Source organism: Helianthus annuus, chromosome 13 (assembly GCF_002127325.2).
Source record: "Helianthus annuus cultivar XRQ/B chromosome 13, HanXRQr2.0-SUNRISE, whole genome shotgun sequence".
NCBI classification, from domain to species: Eukaryota; Viridiplantae; Streptophyta; class Magnoliopsida; order Asterales; family Asteraceae; genus Helianthus; species Helianthus annuus.
This window is the reverse complement of record NC_035445.2, coordinates 136191236-136208167: the sequence shown is the minus strand read 5'-3', so window position 1 is coordinate 136208167 and position 16932 is coordinate 136191236. Positions and strand designations below refer to the sequence as shown.

The 16932-nt window shown below is 40.3% G+C and overlaps 1 protein-coding gene across 6 annotated transcripts in view; it reads left to right on the top strand.

The window, feature by feature from the left end:
- The window catches only part of LOC110903272 (acyltransferase-like protein At1g54570, chloroplastic), a 57180-nt gene that overhangs the window by 13916 nt on the left and 26332 nt on the right, over nt 1–16932 (top strand). For 5 of the 6 annotated variants that reach the window (XM_035982531.1, XM_035982530.1, XM_035982534.1 and 2 more), the window contains 2 exons: nt 15690–15794; nt 16033–16136. In XM_035982531.1, coding sequence (XP_035838424.1) covers nt 15690–15794; nt 16033–16136 — 209 coding nt within the window. The remainder of the gene's footprint in view (nt 1–15689; nt 15795–16032; nt 16137–16932) is intronic. The other variant, XM_035982532.1, reaches the window with a different exon arrangement.

Sequence of the window (16932 nt, the reverse complement as noted above, 5' to 3'; positions counted from 1 at the left end):
GATTTTCACTACCGAATCCTTGTTTATAGCAAACAAAATTAAGTGTGCGGAATCCACTTAACTTAGCCAATCAAACATAGAACAAGACAAACACAAGGTTAACCAAAGAAACACAAACGTTTGATTAACTGGATGAGATCTGGTAACTGATACAAACAGAGTTCTTACAAGCTTCAAGGGTAAACTCTCATCACTACTCCTAAACTGTGAACTATCTGTGCCTATATATAGCAGATGGGCTGTTGTGTTTGACGAATCAGAACATGGGCTGACGAAACAGAAGTTAGCCCAGTAACAAGCCCAACAGTCAACGAATCACATTTGATTCGTTGACAACCTTGACGAAACACAAACAAAAACAACAACTCTGTTTCGTCGACATCTCTTTGACGAAACAGGCCTGTTTCGCCAAGGTCTGCAGATTGTTATCTGTTTGCTGTAAACAGACGGCAAACAGACAAGGCACAAACATCACTTACAATATTGACAGAATTACCCTTAGTATGCGACAAGCATTGTTTTACGACCAATACAAATAAAGAGAGACAAACAAGTCAGACACAAGCGGATAGGAGGATATCCGACTTGGTCGACTGCAAATACAGACTCGATAATTAATAAAGACCGTACAAAATACGAAATTACATACAAGACTAGTAACAGACACACAAAAAAATGCATCAACAAACTCCCCCTTGTCTGTTGCTTGTCTTCGGTCTTCATATCTTTCTTCCTCAGTGATGTTCGGACCAGGAACTGCCCGAATGGATTCCCCTGTAATAGCAGTAGCAAGAAACGCGCTGAAACTTCAGTGCCTGGTGTGCATCCTTGTCTTCGTAAAAGATGTCGTGTCGGTACAGTTTGGCGATGTCGGATGCAGACATATTCACCAGCCACATCGGATCTAGTATCCTGAAGTTCTTATCATCGTTGAACACAATCACTGCCTCATGCGTATCTGAATCGTAGCACCACAAACGCATGTCACCAAGAAAATCTTGCTGCATCGGCATTAACGGAATCTTCTCAACCACTCTCACCGGCTCGTACACAAGCCTGTATCTCCCGGTGTTGGTTTCCGGATCAAGCGTGAACTTTATCTGTTGATGTCTAGGGAACTGAGGCTTGTAAGACTTGTCTTTCCACCTCGATTTCTTGTTCATTCGAACCAAATGTTCAAATAGCGTCGCACCATCAAATCCTGAGCGATTAATGAGATCTATCTTTGTCAAGGCAGCCACATCATAAAATGGCAAAGATAAAATGCTCAGCAGCGACCTAAAATACTGGATCCCGAACTCCCTCTTGATCGCAACACAGTGAATTTCCTTAACAAACATCCAACACAGTATTCGCCCACTTGACATAGCCTTTTCTAGCTATAAGAAATCAACTTGTGTAGCCTTTGGAACTGGCTTTGAAACCTTTGACAAAAACGGTTGACGCCACGCAGCGAACGCATCTGTGGCATTCTCTGAAGTATCACGGTTTTCAGGTGTTCATCAATATCTTCAACGTTGTTTTTCAACCAGTCCTCATCAAACGGAGCAAATTCGGTACCATCTTGTCTCACATATGATGATTTCTTCACATCACCTTCAAAGACAATCTCATCAACATTTTCAACATTCGCAGATTCCGGTTCACTCGGCATCTTCTCAATTTCCTCATCATCAACGTCTCGCATTGCTTTCAAAATGATCAATTGTTGAGGCGTGAGATCATCAACAATCTCACCCTCTTCAAGAGATTCTCCAGTAATCGGATGCACAACCTGCAATGCTAAATCAGCTGAACAAGGGACAGGGGGTGTACCAGCTAAAGCTTCAAGAAATTGTTCTTCGCCGACTGTACCACTGGATGCCCCTTCAGATGATCCTATCACTGACGGCTGATAAACGACTACAGCAGATGATGTACCAGCTAGGGGCTGTTGTGGTGTAGCAGCTGAATCAGGATTCCCTTGATCCTCAGGATCTTCATCCCTTTTCTACAGAATTTCTTGCTGCTTACACCTATCCTCCCACAAGGTAGCGACTCGTTTGCGGAGAAAATCGAAGTTAGCACTCATCTTCCTGGCCCCTTCAAGTATTGTGGTATTCCGCGAGTCATACCACTCTTTCATCACATCGCATCTATTTCTCAGGTCTTCAGCCAATTTTTGGAGAACCGAACTCCTTCTATCCCTTTCAGCTTCGGAAGCTTTCATCCTTTCATTTTCAGCTTTAAGAAGATTGATCTCTGCTTGTTGGCGTTGGATAGTAGCTTGCTGTTCACCAACAGTAGCTTTTAACCTATCAATCTCTACCTGATGATGGATTTGATCATTCTTCGTGATACGAATAAAATCAGTCTGTCTTTGAATGCGGTCTGCTGCAGCCTCATATTGACGGAACAGAAAATCATTCTTTTCATCTTGAGTCATCTCCGAGTAGATCCTTTGACGTTCACTACTCGGTTGTTGAGAAGTGGTTGCTCTGATTGCAGCAGCCATGGATCGTTGTGGAATAGGCTGTGGAGATACGGTTTGAGCTACAGGAGGAGAAGAGACTACAGGTGGTTCTGGAATAGGAGCTTGTGGCACAGAACCTTAGGAGGAGGTACTCAAGTATTTTCGAGCTTTCTTTTTCTTCTGATGCTCTGCTGATTTTCCGGCTTTTCTTTTTCTTGCACGTTCCGTTTCAGGATCAGAAGGAACGTATTCCGGATCATTTTCCTGTTTGATCTTTCTGTATCTTCGTACCCCGCGTTCATCCCGATACATCTCGTATCCAGGTTCAAGCAAGAGATCATCATCATAGTCAGAATCCGCCTCCTCATCACCACCGGCTGATGTGTCACCAGCTGACACTCCTCCTGCTGAGGTACCACCAGCTGAAGTACCACCAGCTGATGTGCCACCAGTGGTTCCTACACTTGATGCACCAACGGCACCAGCATCACCACCATCACCACCATTATCATCACTGTCATATTCATCGGATACTTCTGGTTCTGGACCAAACTTCTCACTCATCATCCTCTTTAATTCAGGTTCTTCATCATCAGATTGACTGTCTTCATGACGCCACTTGTTGTCTGCAGGAGCAACATATGCTGTGTTATGAAGAGCACCAAATAATTTCCTTGGAGGATCGCTCTCCTTGTATCTTTTATGAGCTAAGTTCTTGATAAGTCGTAATGAGTGGAAATTTAGATCTTCTATCTTCAGCACATCGTTGTCTGCTTTTGGAAGACTTGGATGTTGGACATTCATTATCATCTGCAGAAAACGTGGATACATCCAATACTTGCTTCCAATGGTCTTGTTCTTTCCAGTTCGTGTCAGATTCTCCTTCATGTTCTCAAAGATGAACCTTGAAATACTAAACGGTTTGTTTAGTACTAAGGCCACCAGAAGACCCATGAGTTCGTTGCTAGCCATGTCGTAACCGGCCCGTTTGTTGCTCAAACATTGGATCAGAACGTGTAGTAGAAACTTGTATCTTAGCGGCAGATCACCCTTGTTAATTTGCATACTAAGGATATCTCTGGTGCATTTCATCCGTAATAAACAGCCTCGAATACACAGAATCGGAACAGAATCTGGAGCGTCCGGACTGTCTTGTAACTGAAGAACTCCATTAAGAATATCCGGTGACACAATCACATCCACATTCTCTACCAGGCCACTACTGATAACTTCCTTGCCATCCACTTCACCAACATTCGCCGAATTCCAGAATGCTTTGATGAGAGACTTGTATACAGGCGTTGAGTATGTAACAGCGTAGTTGATACGTGATTCCCGGATCCATCTAGTAATATCTTTTAGCTCAGCAAGCTTCTCCTCCGGATCCAAATATGCAACCTGGTTGTGGCGTTTTTCAGACATGATTTCCTCCTCCGTCTTATTTTCTTTCTTTGTCGCCGGTTTCCTTTTACCTTCTTTAGGTGCCATCTGCAATTTGAAAACGTCCACAATAAGTAATAATCACTTACATATACATTTGGACATGTATGGATACAAGTTCATGTATCCATTTGACAGACAGACTGTCAAGCCATGTCCACTGTGAACAAATTGCAAACTGTAAAAGTTACTAAGGCATGGTTGGCGAAACAGACATCATTTGATGAAACAGGGAATGGTTTGACGAAACAGAGCCTGACTGTTGACCAGATCTATTTTGTTGACCCATTCTGATTCGTCAAAAGATCCTTTTGACGAAACAGAATTGCGCTTGACGAAACAGAACTTGGTTGTTGACCAGTTCTGAGTCGTTGACCATTTTGATTTGCCAAACAAGCCTTTGACGAAACAGAAGACTATTGTGATTCGTCAACGAATCTGATTCGTTGACTATCTGATTCTTCAAGGATGTGATTCGCCGATGTCTGTTTCCCCAAATGTCTGATTCGCCGACGTTCAGATTCGCCGGAGTTAGGGTTTGAGATTTGGGTGTTTCGCCAAATAGCAGTTACATCAAGTGTAGACTATCACAAACAACAGTGAATAACCAAAAACAAGTTATAAATCTATCCTAAGATTGATAAATGCTCTGTTTCAGTCATAACCATTTAAGAACCCTAACATTCATATGGCAAAACAATACTCTGTTTTTCATCCCAAAACTCAAACCTAAACATAGGCAAAACAACCATTTATACACTTAGATTTTACAGTCAATAGGCAAACTATACAAGTTCAATATCAACACATTTAATATTCAAGGAAAATCCGGTCACAGATGAGGGTTCCGACAATTTTCGATCAAATTCGACGGAGCCAAAAACTAAAAACATAACAGTAAACAACATTGCACCTTTGAAACTTGTAGATTTTTGATGAAAAACTGATGATTTAGTGAGAAAAAGAAGGTAACTGTCGGTATGGGGTTTTGGGTGTTTGGAGAGAAGATGAAGAGATGGAACTTGAGTGTTTTTGAAAAAGTGAACCAACTTCTCTGACATAAGGACTTTTGTACACCGACCCACTTTTTGACGAAACAGATGTTGACGAATCAGGAGTGGGCTTTGACGAAACAGAAAATGGGCCTGAACTTGGGCCTGTGAAATTAGCCCATGGCGAAACAGACTTGGGCTCCCTGTTTCGTCAAAGTCTTCGACGAGACAGATCTGTTTCGTCAAACATGAACCAGATTGACCTAAGGCTGACCAAGACTCCTACTATGACTTTGACTAGTTCTGTTTCGTCAACAGCAGTTTGATTCGTCAACCAAGTTTTGATTCGTCAACTTCTATTCCAAAATCACCAAGGCATGAAACATTTTGCATACTGCACACAGGGTTTTAGCAATTTACCATTTTGACATTCGTTTGAGTTTTCAAAAACAAGAACGATTTATAAAGTAGATTTCAGGCTTCCGGTCATAAACACGAAGCAACATCTTTGGCATAATCAAAAACAGACTTAAATACTACACTACAAATAAATCTTAAAATGCTGAAAACTAAACTAAATGCAATTGAAATTGACAAGATAATCAACTGTACAGATGCAACTTTTGCGAGTTTCAAGGATAAGGAATCATACCAGCTTACGGTCTTAGTCAACATAATTTCATTTCTGTTTAAAGTTCTTGATAAGTATACTACCTCGATTATCGATATTGTAGTCCACATAAACTCATGCTTATCAAACATAATCACACTTAGGAGATACGCTTTACGGTAAGAATTATACATACAAGTCGATGTAAAACCACTTCACGACACATTCCCGTATCAAGGTATGCACGAGAATTCATCTTACCGGTGAGTATACCGATTATTATCTGTTTGACCGTATAAGATGTGAGATACTCACTTATTTTGATTTGAAAACCAAGCCCTATGTGATAGAATCACTTATTGATGAGGAACTTGATTTTCGATGCATGAGGGCACAGGAGCAAGTCCGTGAACAGGTCAGTACTTTCGTACAGCAGAGAGACGAACTTGACTCCCGGATAAATGTGATATTTTATCACTTATTTGTTTGGACATGTGATTGTTTATCACTTATTGAGGTCGAATGCAGTATGTACACGTATGTATAGTATCATGGAAGATCTAGACTTGCGTCCCCGTTACTTTTTCGGTAAAAGATACAACCATGATACCCAGATGATAAGCAGCATAAAGACCGAATATCTCAGAACCTCGGCAATCTCTCAAACGAAATTTCGGTACCAAGACCATATGCCAATGAATGGTTCCCACCTGACTTGAAGTCTGTTAGGTTTGTATCATCCTGCACATATTAGTTTGATTGTGAGTCTACCGATACATCGTTAGAAGAGATACTTATCATTTGTTTAACGATTTTAACCATGTTGACCGACCACACCAGTGAATATCATCACCTTCCATTTTCCAAGAAACTCATTTTTGGGTTTTCTATTTTTTTTTTTTTTGAATTTTTCTAAATTAAAAGACAGAAACAAAAAAAACATCTTTTTGGATTTTTTTGAGATTTTCTAATGTTTTTGTATTTTCTTGAAATTTTCTCCCCCTAAAATGCTAAAAGATTTTAAAAGGAAAATCTTTTTTGTATTTTTCGAATTTTGAAAGAAAATATTTACAAAATCGATTTGCCAAAGCGGTTTACTCGGGTATCACCTTAATGCCGTTGACCAAAAGTAGATAATCAAACCGTGATTTATCAAATGCTTTTGTAAACAGGTCGGCACGTTGGTGATCGGTGGGGATATGAACAACATCGATTAATCTTTTGTCAAAACAATCACGTATGAAGTGATATTTAATTTCGATGTGTTTGGTCTTGGAATGCTGCGCGGGATTTCTAGTGATCTGTAAGGCAGCATTGTTATCAACAAAAATAGGAGTAGTTAGGAATTCAAAACCGTAGTCGCGCATTTGTTGTTGTATCCACAAGACTTGGGAGCAACAACTGGAGGCAGCAATGTATTCTGCTTCACAGGTTGATGTAGCAACACATGTCTGCTTTTTTCACTGCCACGTCACCAGGCGACTTCCTAAGAACTGACATCCTGCTGTTGTTGATTTGCCGTCAATTTTTCAACCGCCGAAATTAGAATCACTGTATGCGGTCAAATCAAAGCTGTCATCCCTAGGGTACCAAAGACCGGTGTCTGGACATCCCTTCAAATAGCGAAAAATCCATTTTGCAGCTGACAAATGGGAGGCCTTCGGATTAGCTTGATATCTTGCGAGCAGGCACGTTGGATACATTATGTCAGGCCTCGAAGCAGTAAGATACATGAGAGATCCGATCATAGCACGATAATAGGAGGAGTTGACGCTTTCACCCTTCAAATCCGGAGTAATCCCGTGATTCTGCGGAAGTGGGGTACCAATGGGCGTTGCATCTGACATCTGGAACCGGCTCAAGATGTCATCAACATATTTAGTCTGATGGATGAATATCCCAGACTCGGTTTGCTGAACTTGTAGGCCCAAAAAGAAATTCATCTCCCCCATCGCGCTCATCTCGAACTTTTCCTGCATAATACTCTCGAATTGCCTGCACAAAGACTCATTAGTAGAACCAAATATAATATCATCAACGTATACCTGCACCAGCAGAAGATCTCCATTTTGTTCCTTGATGAAGAGGGTGCAGTCAATAAGGCCTCATCTAAATCCATTCTCGAGAAGATAGTTGGATAGGGTTGTGTACCAAGCTCTAGGTGCTTGATGTAAACCATAAAGAGCTTTGTTGAGCAACCAAACCCGATCGGGATGGACAGGATCTTCGAAACCTGGAGGCTGTTCGACATACACCTCTTCTTGAACTATCCCATGAAGAAAAGCACTTTTCACATCCATCTGGTAGACTTTGAATCCTTTAAATGATGCATAAGCAAGAAAGATCCGAATAGCTTCCAGACGAGCAACTGGTGCATAGACTTCATTGTAGTCAATCCCCTCGATTTGACGAAATCCCTGAACGACCAATCTTGCCTTGTTACGAATAACCACTCCACGGTCGTCCTTCTTGCATTTGAAAACCCATCGAGTGCCAATTTTCTTGTAGTTTTCTGGTCTTTCAACAAGCTTCCAAACACCAAGCTTTTGAAATTGCTGCAGTTCCTCCTGCATGGCTTCAACCCAAGCATTATCCTTTAAGGCTTCTTTCCACGATTTTGGTTCTTCTTGTGACACGTAACACGCGAAGGACCAATCATTCTGAAGACTAGATTCTCTAATGGCTAAATACAAACCAGCATTCTGGTTGTTTCTCAGCTGATTACGCGTCTGCACACCGCGATGGACATCTCCTATAATATTCTGCTGGGGATGGGTATCATGAATCCTCATTTCAGGATTTTCTGACACACGTGCATTGATACCCAAATTGTTAGGATTAAGATCAACAACCAACTCCACACCAGGAATGTGTGTAGAGGTGGATGCATTCCCTTCAGCAGTGTCTACATTCTGCACATGAGGTGTATCAACAGAGGCACCTTGAACAGGAGCAACTGGAGCTGAAGATCCTTCTGCTGCATCATGATATTCATCATCTTCCGAAGACTCATTGTAATCAGCAGCATCTTCAAATACCTCATTTTGAACCGTATTGTTAACCGATGAAGAGCGTTGTGGGTCAACAAGAACAGGTCTAACCAATGGCGAGATAGTAGCATTGTCACTTTCAAACAACATTCTAGCAGCTGCTGATTCTTCGTCAAAGGTTGGCAGATCGAAGGAGTCAAACAGTCCATCATAATCGAACATCCACGGATCACCCGGAGCCCTAACAGGACTCGTGTACCTTTGAACCCTCACCTCACTCCATAGCTCAATCTTTTTGGTAGCCAGATTCCAAACACGAAAATTCGGAGTAGCATATCCAAGGAAGAAACCCTCGATAGCTTTCGCTCCAAACTTTCCATCCGGCTCAATCATAGTACATGGAGCACCAAACGGTTCTAGGTAAGAAAGATCCGGTTTCCTTTTCTGAAGGAGTTCGAAGCAAGTTTTTCCATGTCTCTTTACTGTAAGAACAAAGTTTAATGTGTAGCATGCAGTCGATACAGCCTCCCCCTAGAATTGAACAGGGAGTTCCGACTCTACTAACATTGTTCTTGCAGTTTCGATTATCGTCCGATTCTTCCTCTTCGCGACACCATTTTGTTGTGGAGTATAACGAGAACTGTATTCATGAAGAATGCCTTTAGAAGTACAGAACTCATCCATAACTTGATTCTTGAATTCGGTTCCATTGTCGCTTCGGATCCTCTTCACTTTCAACGAATAGAGATTCTCCAACATTGTAAGAAGATCCTTGAGGATGCCAGGAGTTTCACTCTTGTGTGCCATGAAGGATACCCAAGAAAATCTAGAATAGTCATCTGTAACCACTAGACAATAAGCATCTCCGAATGTTGTCTTGTGATTCATAGGTCCAAAAAGGTCCATATGAAGACGTTCGAGAGGTATGCTGACAATGTTGATTTTCTTCAAAGGGTGAGACTTCTTTGTTTGCTTCCCTTTTTGGCACGAGACACAGATATCTTGTAAATGAAAACTTCTCACAGGCACACCATTCACAAGATTGTTTTTCACCAAATGGTTCATTTTCCTCAAGTGAATGTGCCCCATTCTTCTGTGCCAAGATATAGACTCCTTTTCTGTGGCTTTCGAGACAAAGCAAGTGACTTGTGCAGATGTTGTAATCGCTTGGCTCATATCGAGAATATAAAGATCATTAACTCTCGGAGCCGATAAGAGAATCCATTCTTGTGGAATTTTGAACCCAGGTTTAAGCACATAACAACCGGCATCATCAAAATGCACGGTGAACTTTTTATCGCAGATTTGCGACACACTGAGAAGATTATGATCAATTTGACGAACATAATTGATCTTATCAAAGCACACAATACCATTGGAGATACTTCCCTCTCCAGTGATGTATCCGCCTTTGTCTCCCGCAAATGCGACATAGCCTCCTCTAATATTTCTCACGTCATACAGAAGCCGTAAGTAGCCAGTCATGTGCCTGGATGCTCCACTATCAACAATCCAATGACTATTAATAGTTCCTCCTGGAACACCCTGCACATGTCGTTCAAAGATCAGTTGAGGATGGGGACCCAAGCCTTAGTGGTCTTGGGTCGTCCCTGAGCATCACGAAACGTGATATCAATTTCTTGATGATTCTCAAGTACAATTGCTCCCCCTGAATTATCACCCGCTTTAGGTTTCCAAGTTTGTTTTTGCTTACCAGATTGAGTGTTGCAAACAGTTTTTGATGCTTCTGGTTTTAAAGGTTGTGACATACTTGGTTCCCTTTTAACTGTTTTAACTTCAGATTTTAAAGCTTTTTCAACAGTTTTTATATTCTTACGTCGCAGTTTCGTTTCTTGTTCTTTAATTGTTCGTCTATCATGTTTTGGTGAAACTGACTGACGTTGAGGGTGAACCTTTTCAGGTGGTGACTTCTCAACACACTTTTCTTTTGGAGCGTTTGGGCAATTTTTAATGATATGCCCAAATTCCCCACATTTAAAGCATGTCTCCTTTCAACAAATTTAGGAGAATTTGATTGACCATGAGATATCGAACCCGTAGAACCTGAGGTACTAGCCTTTTCATCACACCCATTTGTATGTTGAGTGTAATTGTTATCACTGTTACGCTTTAAGATCGTGACTTGTTGTACAAAATCGGTGTTTGACTTGTTCTCAAAAGTCTCAATCTTATCAGTACCCTTGGATGACACGAATTCGACATCTTTCACTTTCTTTTGAAAACGAGCTCCTTTCGTTTCAGATTTCATTTGAGAGACATTAGGCTTTTGAGCTCGCTTGACAGGGTGTTTACCATTAGAAGCACTAGGTTGTTGAGTGGTTGGTGATTTTTGATTTCCAAACTGTTTTCTGATCTCAGCCTTAGGAATTGGATCACATTGTGTTACAACAATTCCCGGAAGTGTTTTTCCCAAAAATTTGTTTGTGTTATCTTCAAAGACTTTATCAATCAAAGATTGATTGACATTTTCAATTGGAAAATCGCGATCTGAGTAAATTTTATCACCACCAACAAACGTATACAACACATTACTGCATTTAACAGCTGACACAGATGTCTTGTCAACTTTGACAGGATCTATCACTTGTTTCTCGACTGATGGAACAGCAGGAGTATCAGGATCACAAAGGATGTGATTCTCAAGTGGAATAACTACTCCTTTCATCTTGCTAAGTGATTTATCCTGATCACTTACATCCAATTCTGATTCATCATCCGATGTCTCATAGTCCTCGATAATTGGAGGACTTTGCTTCATGGATGCTGAAGTTTCTTGTTGCTTAGAGGATGTGTTTGAAGAATTGTCCGGTTTGAACCCTAGGCCAGTAGAAAATTCCTCAAAATTCAGAGGCACACTGGGTTCATACCGTGGCATATCTTCCTCATCAGGCATCTTGGTATAGTTATGCCTCAAAGGGGGCGGACATTTCGTATATCCTATGCCTTTCTGATTTCCCTTCAGTTGTTAAACACCTATGATGTGATCAAGCACAAATCGGGAGTTAGAATAACTTTCCAATTTTTGTTTGATCGCATCATGCTCGCATTGGGCAATGGCTAGTTGCTTCTTGGTTTCCTCCACAATGTTAATGTACTCATTTATACTTACTTGTTTATGGTAAACCACTTTGTTCACTTCGGACACGCTTTTCTTTAATGTTTCGATTACAGATTTAAATTCTTTTTCGTTCCGAGTTAAAGCCATATTTGCCTCTTTGCATTTTGAAAGTTCAATAACCAAATTTTGATTATGACTATGAAGCTTTTCTGATTCAAGCTTCATATCTGCACATGATTTACAAACACTAGGAGCAGGAGGTTCAGAATTTACCTGACTCGAAGAGGCTGAGACATTTGCCATAAAGGCAGTTTGAAAAGAAAAAGCTCCATCTTCAGAAAAGAACTTCTCCATTTCCTTAGATGCAATAGCAGCCTTCCTGATCAGAATTGATTTCTGACATTTAAGCTCATCAGCTTCAGTCAATAGATCTTGAACATCAGCACCTCCTTCCTCCTTCACATCAAGCTCAGATTGATTATCCCTAGAAATAGAGCCTTCTTCATCAGAACTTCCAGAATAACCAGAACTGTCATCACTCTCAGAAAACTCTTCTTTATGAACATGCTTGATGTGATTGATGATCTTTGTATAACAAGCTGTTCCACCACCTTGATCACCTTCTCCAAACTGTACAGACCAGTCACATCCTTCATCAGCTTGAACAGTCAAAGCCCGATTGGGATTTGATGGTCCAGACTGGCTTTGATTGTTGTTGACTGCCACAATCCTCCTGTCACGGTTTTCTTGCTGGGCATTCACACTCGAAGTACTCGTCTGGTTTCTGAAAGGGTTATGATTGCCTTGTTTTGTCTGTCGAGTGCACTCACGTTTGAAGTGCCCTTTCTCACCACAATTGAACCATGTTACAGCGTTTATATCAAACCCGTACTTCGTATCCCTTTTGCCTTCCAACGAAGTTCTTCCAGTTCGAGCCATGAAGTCTTTCGCTCTTCTAACCGCACTAGCAAAAGCCCACTTGATATCCATCAACTCCATTTCATCCTTGTCGATCCGTTGATAATCTTCATTGGTCATATTGATGTTTCCAATTTGACCTGCCACCAACCCATAATAAGCACTGACCATTGTATTAATGATTTCCATATGCTCCTTTGCTACTTCAATGCTAAATTGTGAGAGGTTTGAAGTATCGACTCTGATCGTGTTCGGGTTGTGGGGTGGGGGATTGTTGGCATAATGAGCTTGTTGTTGTGGTTGTGACTGTGGTTGTGATGGCACCGGAATGTAAGACCTTGGGTCAAATTGTGGTTGTGCCGGATTGACTTGAGGTGGAGGTTGAGGTGTTGGAATATAAGCCCTTAGATCAAAAGCTGGAGCAGTAGTTGATTGAGGAAACGGAAAGGAACTTGTGTTGGACATAAATGCAGTTTGCAGTTTTGGTTGCTGAGCTGCATTAGACCTGGCCAAGGCATCGAAGCCTGGAAGATACATTTCTGTATTCTGAGGTGCTGGAACTCGCTTAGCTTTCCTGATTTCTTCATCATTTTTATGTTCCAGCTTCTGGATGAACTCATAGATGTTAACTGTGTCTAGAGTACCCGTATGCTTCAACAACTCAATAAAAGAGCTCCACTTTGGAGGTAAAGCATCAGCAAACCTGTTCACCATATCCTGTTGAGTAGCCAAAACTCCGTAAGCACACATTTCACTAATCAAATGATAAAAACGTGTAGTCATATCATTAAGGGTTTCATTTTCCAAAAACTGAAAAGATTCAAACTCCTTCTTCAACAGATCATGACGAGACTTTCGAGTAGCTGCATTTCCTTCTCCTCTCGCAACCAAAGCATCCCACAATGTTTTCGTGTCTTTACAGTAGGAGAACTGATGATAGATATCTTTGTTGAGTGCTTGTGTAAGTGTAGCAAAATCCTTTTTCTCCAAATCATAAGCTTTCTTGTCATCTTCGAGCATGTTAGCATAACCCGCTGAAGTGGATGCTGCAACTTCAAGATTGGTGTTGAATGCATTGATGAAACACGTCCAAAGCTCGGTACTTTGCCCTTGCACATATGTGTGAAAGCGGCTTTTCCATGATGGAAAATCATTCATATGGTTCAACTTTGGTGGACGACTGTTGCTGCCCGTTTCACTTTCACTAATCAGAAGATTTTGAATACTCTGACTTTGATTGGATACCAATGCCCATTGACTGGCACTGATTGCTGGTTGTGGAAACATACTTTTCGCCCATGCTGCTGCGGAAGTTTGATCTTGACCGGGTTGTGGATCCATACTCCAGTCCCAAGGACTTGTACAACTCATTGTGATGAATTACTAATAAGAAACCTGAACAAACACTTGAAAACACACTGTTATGATGAACTTGCAAACCTTCTGTTGAAAACTTTCAACTTTCTTGACGAAACTGAAATAGCTCTTGACGAAACAACAGTCGACGAGACAGATCCTGTTTCTTCAAAGAAGTTTGAGGAAACAGATATGTGATTCGTCAAAGGGACCTTTGGCGAAACAGACTTTGATTCGTCGAAGGGACCTTTGGCGAAATAGATTTGATTCGTCGAAGGGATCTTTGGCGAAACACTTTTCAGTTTCGTCAAAGAGACCTTTGGCGAGATGCTTTCTGTTTCGTTGACTTTGTGTTTCGTTGAGGTCTGATTCGTCAAAAAGAGGTTGTCAGAGGTTGGTAAAAGTTGGTGAAAAGGTTATACCCAAGCTGTCAATTCACACGATTTTCAAACCTGCTATTCCACCAACTTAGAAGTATGGTGGATAAAAGAGGTTGGTCAAACACTTTCAAAATACAAGCTACCTTATCTTTTAGATTAAAATGTCACTTTTAATAAGAACACTTGAAGATATTATGAAGATGTGAAGAACACAATACAACCGGATGAACTGACAATTTCCAAAAACCAACTTTAACTACTAATTTTAACAAAAACCAACTTGTAAGTATGAAAAACACACAAACAAGCAAGGTTTTCACTAAAATTTTAGCAAAGTTACCAAGACAGTCAACAGTTTATGATAACCTTTTTCCAGAAAATGATAATAATTTTTTTTAAGAACAATTTTCAGAGAAAAACACACAACACTTTCAAATACCAAACTATGTTTGATTTTAAACAAGGATAAGAGCCAATGCTCTGATACCACTTGTAGGTCCCTAAATCGGAGGATCGATTTTCACTACCGAATCCTTGTTTATAGCAAACAAAGTTAAGTGTGCGGAATCCACTTAACTTAGCCAATCAAACATAGAACAAGACAAACACAAGGTTAACCAAAGAAACACAATCGTTTGATTAACGTTGATTAACTGGATGAGATCTGGTAACTGATACAAACACAGTTCTTACAAGCTTCAAGGGTAAACTCTCATCACTACTCCTAAACTGTGAACTATCTGTGCCTATATATAGCAGATGGGCTGTTGTGTTTGACGAATCAGAACATGGGCTGACGAAGCAGAAGTTAGCCCACTAACAAGCCCAACAGTCAACGAATCACATTTGATTCGTTGACAACCTTGACGAAACACAAACAAAAACAACAACTCTGTTTCGTCGACATCTCTTTGACGAAACAGGCCTGTTTCGCCAAGGTCTGCAGATTGTTATCTGTTTGCTGTAAACAGACAGCAAACAGACAAGGCACAAACATCACTTACAATATTGACAGAATTACCCTTAGTATGCGACAAGCATTGTTTTACGACCAATACAAATAAAGAGAGACAAACAAGTCAGACACAAGCGGATAGGAGGATATCCGACTTGGTCGACTGCGAATACAGACTCGATAATTAATAAAGACCGTACAAAATACGAAATTACATACAAGACTAGTAACAGACACGCAAAAAAATGCATCAACAGTATTATTTGAAGTTTATAAAGAAGCTTAAACTATGTAAAATGACTATTTTATCCCTGTGCTAACTGAGTTTTTTTAACTGGAGTTAGTTTTTTAGACTTGAATGACATGTTTTGAGAATGTCAGGGAGGGAGGAAAACGGTACAATTTTGAAACTTACATGGACGTAAATGGCAGTTAACTCTATATATTATTATTCTATTCTATATTCCACTATGTACGTATGCATGTCTGATGGTAAGTGCTATTGTATCCATTTCAGCAACTTCTTGTGAGAGGTCACCATTGTTTTTTTTACCACCACTTATTGAGGAAATGCCCGAAGAATATTATGGGATGTTTCCTTATGCCATTAGCCCCCTTGTTGGTAGGTTACTGCTTAAGTTAGCTCGCAACTGTTAAAATGTGTTTTAACTGCTTAACAATTGTTTAATGCCTCTAATCCTTGTAAACAATATGTATCTGAATGAGAACATAGTAAACTTGCATTTGAGCCATGCTTCTAATATTTTTATACAATGTACGATATGATAATGTATAACGTTGGGGATTCTTATGCTATATGTCTTTTTCTAAACTAACTATATTAAATGTTTTCCTTTCAGCTGATTATATAAAGATCTCAATGATTAAATTCTATGGTAGAAATTATGTGGAATCTCTTTGGCAATTGCTTGTCGGGTTTAGTAAAGATCAAGCAAACCTTTCTGTAAGAACCATCTTCGGGAGCTTATATCTTTATCTTTGATTTTTTTTAGTTTACCTTTTTGTTAGCTATATGAAACTGTTGGGAAACATGATCATTTTCAGCGGAAGATTGTGGTTGATACGAATCAATATTCATGATTCTAAGTATGGAAGTGTGCAGAATAGAACAAAGGAATTCGAAAAGATAAGATTAAATGGACAATTCTTTATGAGAGAATGTCTTGATACCGGAAAATGAAGCCGGAAATCAAGTATATATACGGTGCATTTTGGCGGTTCCATTTGGCGGGAAGAACTGCCGGAACAGTTATTTAAATTTCACCCGCTTATCACACACCAATAGGTTATCATACAATCCGAGCATAACATCTAATACTTATACATAAACGCATAATTAAGTTTAAATATTGTTCTAACATAATCCCCCTTAAACTTGATTATGCTTTGTAGCATACATCAAGACACTATAATTTGCTTCATCAACAGCTTTTCGGGCTTCATTGAAGTTGAACCTCCGACGTTTCTTATGCAGGTTCCAGGTTCCCTCCCAATCGTTTCCGGCATAGAGAGCATAATGATCGATTGCAGCCTCTTCATGTGCAGCATCTACACTTCTTCTTCTCTCATGGCCACCGCCGGTGGTTGTTGACGAGCTTTCTCCTTCCCTAATGATCTCTTTATGGATTTGAACCTGTAATAATATATCAAGACATCCAAATACATGGCGTAAATGATTCTCATAAATTCTTCGTCTTGATATTCGAATCCCAAATTCTTATCAATTGCCGGCCATAAGT